The sequence below is a fragment of the Monoraphidium neglectum genome (assembly GCF_000611645.1).
Source record: "Monoraphidium neglectum strain SAG 48.87 unplaced genomic scaffold scaffold05757, whole genome shotgun sequence".
Taxonomy (NCBI): Eukaryota; Viridiplantae; Chlorophyta; class Chlorophyceae; order Sphaeropleales; family Selenastraceae; genus Monoraphidium; species Monoraphidium neglectum.
Genome location: NW_014007874.1, coordinates 1 through 2,865, shown reverse-complemented (window position 1 = coordinate 2,865; position 2,865 = coordinate 1). Strand labels below are relative to the sequence as shown.

General features: G+C 66.2%; 1 protein-coding gene across 1 annotated transcript; it reads left to right on the top strand.

Annotated features, from left to right (window-relative positions):
• Positions 1-72: 72 nt before the first annotated feature.
• Positions 73-2,082, top strand: MNEG_15880 (hypothetical protein; the record flags this gene model as incomplete). Its single annotated transcript, XM_014035649.1, has 5 exons — positions 73-125; positions 463-550; positions 899-1,059; positions 1,668-1,739; positions 1,911-2,082. Coding segments are annotated over 5 exons (546 nt in total), but the record flags the coding sequence as incomplete, so codon positions are not given.
• Positions 2,083-2,865: the final 783 nt, after the last annotated feature.

The following is a 2,865-nucleotide window of genomic DNA, read 5'->3' as shown; positions in this document are numbered from 1 at the left end:
ACCCCCGCCTCCCCGCCCCGCTCAACCCAGCTGCTTTTTGAGCCGGAGCAGCCAGCCTTTGATTTCTACGGAATGGGAGGCCAGGAGACGGACGACCTGCTAAAAGAGGCACTCAAAGGGGACGGGTGAGACGCGACACGGGAAGCCGGTGGGAAGCGGGCGGGAGGCCAGCGGGAAGCCGGCAGGATTTTTGCAAGAAGCCGCGGCGGGAAGCTGGCAGCGTCCCTCTGTATCTGCCGGCGGCGGCGGGGCGAGCGTGAGGGCCCCCTGATTGTCCGTGCCGCAGCCCCTTGTCATTCCAGCTCCATTGCCCTACCCCTTCTCACACCAAAGCGAGCCGCCCTTGCCCGGGCCCTTCCCCTCATCTCAACACCTGTCCCCTCGCAACCCCTGCCCAACCAACCCACCACACCCAACCTCCTCCCCCCCCCCCAAAAAAAACCCGCCGCGTCCCGCGTGCAGCTCGCAACCGCCGGTGGACCTGCCCGAGCTGAGCGCTGACATGGCAAAGTTTTTTGACCTCCTGCACAACGACTGGGAGCCGATGATGGTGCGGCCCCTGTCTGCTGGGCCCACCGGTGTCAAGGCCGAGCCCAGCGTTGAGGGTGGCCGCGGAGCTTGTCCAAGGGGGAGCGCGGCCTCGCAGCTCTGGGACTTTCACTGGCATGCACGCCGTTGGAAGTTGCTTGCCGTACACAGCGCCTGGAAAGCTGCGAGGGGCCTGGGTCACGTCGGGCCTGAAGGCGCACGCGGTCCGCCTGGCGTGCGTCTCGCAGTCCCGGAGTGGCCTGTGTGCTGCTGCGTCGATGAAGGACGGCGCTCTTGACATGAACCACAAACGCCTGCTATACACACACACACACACTCACTCACACACACTCACACACACACCCCGCAGCGCCTGTTCCACAACAGCCGGGAGGTCTTCGACCGGCCGCTCGTCGTGAGCGTGCTGCGCGCGCTGCGGCGCGGCGCTGCAGAGGACTTGTCGCACTACGGCCACAGGGAGGCGCTCGAGCTGCGCGGCTTCGTGACAGCCCTGGCCGAGCACTCCCAGAGGTGTGACCGTCCGGCTTCCTTGGGGGCCGGGAGGTTGTTTGGCTGAGACGGCGATGCGCATGGATCGGCCCTGATGGCACACGCAATCTTTTGGGAACGCACCCAAATGGTTTGTGCAAGCGGCTGGGGATGGCAGCCAACGCAAGAGAGAGCGATCCCTGGGGGTCTCCCCCCTGCAGCCACGTCGCTCTTGTGCAGCGAGGCGGAAATTGAAATGGTGGCGGCCCCGACGCGAATCGTCAGCTGTGCCGTGCCCTGCATGTGACAGGTGTCACCCTGTTGACACTGGTGCGGTCTTCCTGAAGGACGTGACGCCCCTTCACCACATGTGCATGAGGGCATGCGCAAAATCCCCCCCACACGCACGCGTGCGCGCGCACACACACACACACACACACACACACACACACATGTCTCTCTCTCTCTTCCTCTCTCTCTCTCTTTCTCACACACACAGACACACAGACACACACACACTCTCTCTCTCTCTTTTCTCACACACACAGACACACAGACACACAGACACACACACACACACACACACCTCACTTTCCCTCTCTTACGCACACACACACACGCGTGCGCACACTCACACACACATCATGCAGTTTCATCGAAGACATGGAGCCGTCCGAGCTGGCGCTGCTCTCCACAACTTTGGCCCGCTTCGGGGCAGAGAGGTGCGCGGGGCCCCTCACGCCTCTGCTCCCAACAGTAACTTTTTTCCCCTGAAAGCTGCCATGCTGCCACGCCCTGCCCGTTTTCTCTCACATCCGACTAAATTCTCCGCTCCTTATGACACGCAACGCCCTCGTTACTTGCTGAACCCTTATCCCCCGGCCCTCCGCCAGCCGCCCCGCGTGCACGACGCTGCAGCGCCATGCCGCGCGGCCGGAAGTCCTGCGGTCGCTGTCGGCGGTGGAGCTGTCAGACCTGCTGTTTGGCATGGCTAGGACCGGCCACCGGCCGCCGACGAGCTGGCTGCTGCAGCTGACTGGGCGCGCCCTCGAAGTCTCCGATGGGGTGAGGCGCGCCAGGGGATGGTTCGCCGCTGCCGCCCAGGGTGGCAGCAGCGGCGGCGGCGGCAGAGGCGGTCGCGCGGCGTGGCGTGGCGCATCAGGGAGCACGCGTGTTTTGAGTCTGTGAGATGCTCCGCCGTGGCGGCACTGAGCCATGTCCTCTCCCGCTGACGCTGCGACGGCCGACGGTGCCGCAGCTGTGTTGGCTGTGCTTTGCACACGCCGTATGCTTGCAGCTGTTGACTTGCATGCGGCTGCACTTCCCATCTATGGCGCAGGGTGCCACTGACGCGGCTGCGGTTGGGCACATCCTCTACTCATGCGCCCTGCTGCGTTTCAAGCCCGGCCAGCAGCTGCTCTCCGGCTTCTTCTCCGCGTCGGAGCAGCTTCTGAGCAGCTTCCCGCCGAGGCGCCTGTCGGACGCCCTGTGGGCGATGGGGGAGCTTGGGGCGCGGCCACCCTCTGCTTGGCTGGCCGCAGCACTCGTGGCGCTGGCGCGGGCGCATGCGGCGGCCGCGGCCGGCGGCGGCGGCGCGACGCTCGCGCCTGCGGCGGAGTGGTGGCAAGTGGGGGGGCCGGGGCCCGCGATACAGGAGCTGGAGCAGAGGGAAGGGCGGATGGGGCCGGAGCGGGGGGTTTGGGGCGGCAGTGGTGGGGAGGATGATCTGGAGCATCTTGGGGCAGACCAGCTTGCAGACGTCGCGTGCGGCCTCGGGAAGCTGCTGAGAAGCTACTGCTCCGCCGCGGCCGCCGCGCCCGGCGCCGCCCGGCGCGGCGGCGGCCGCGC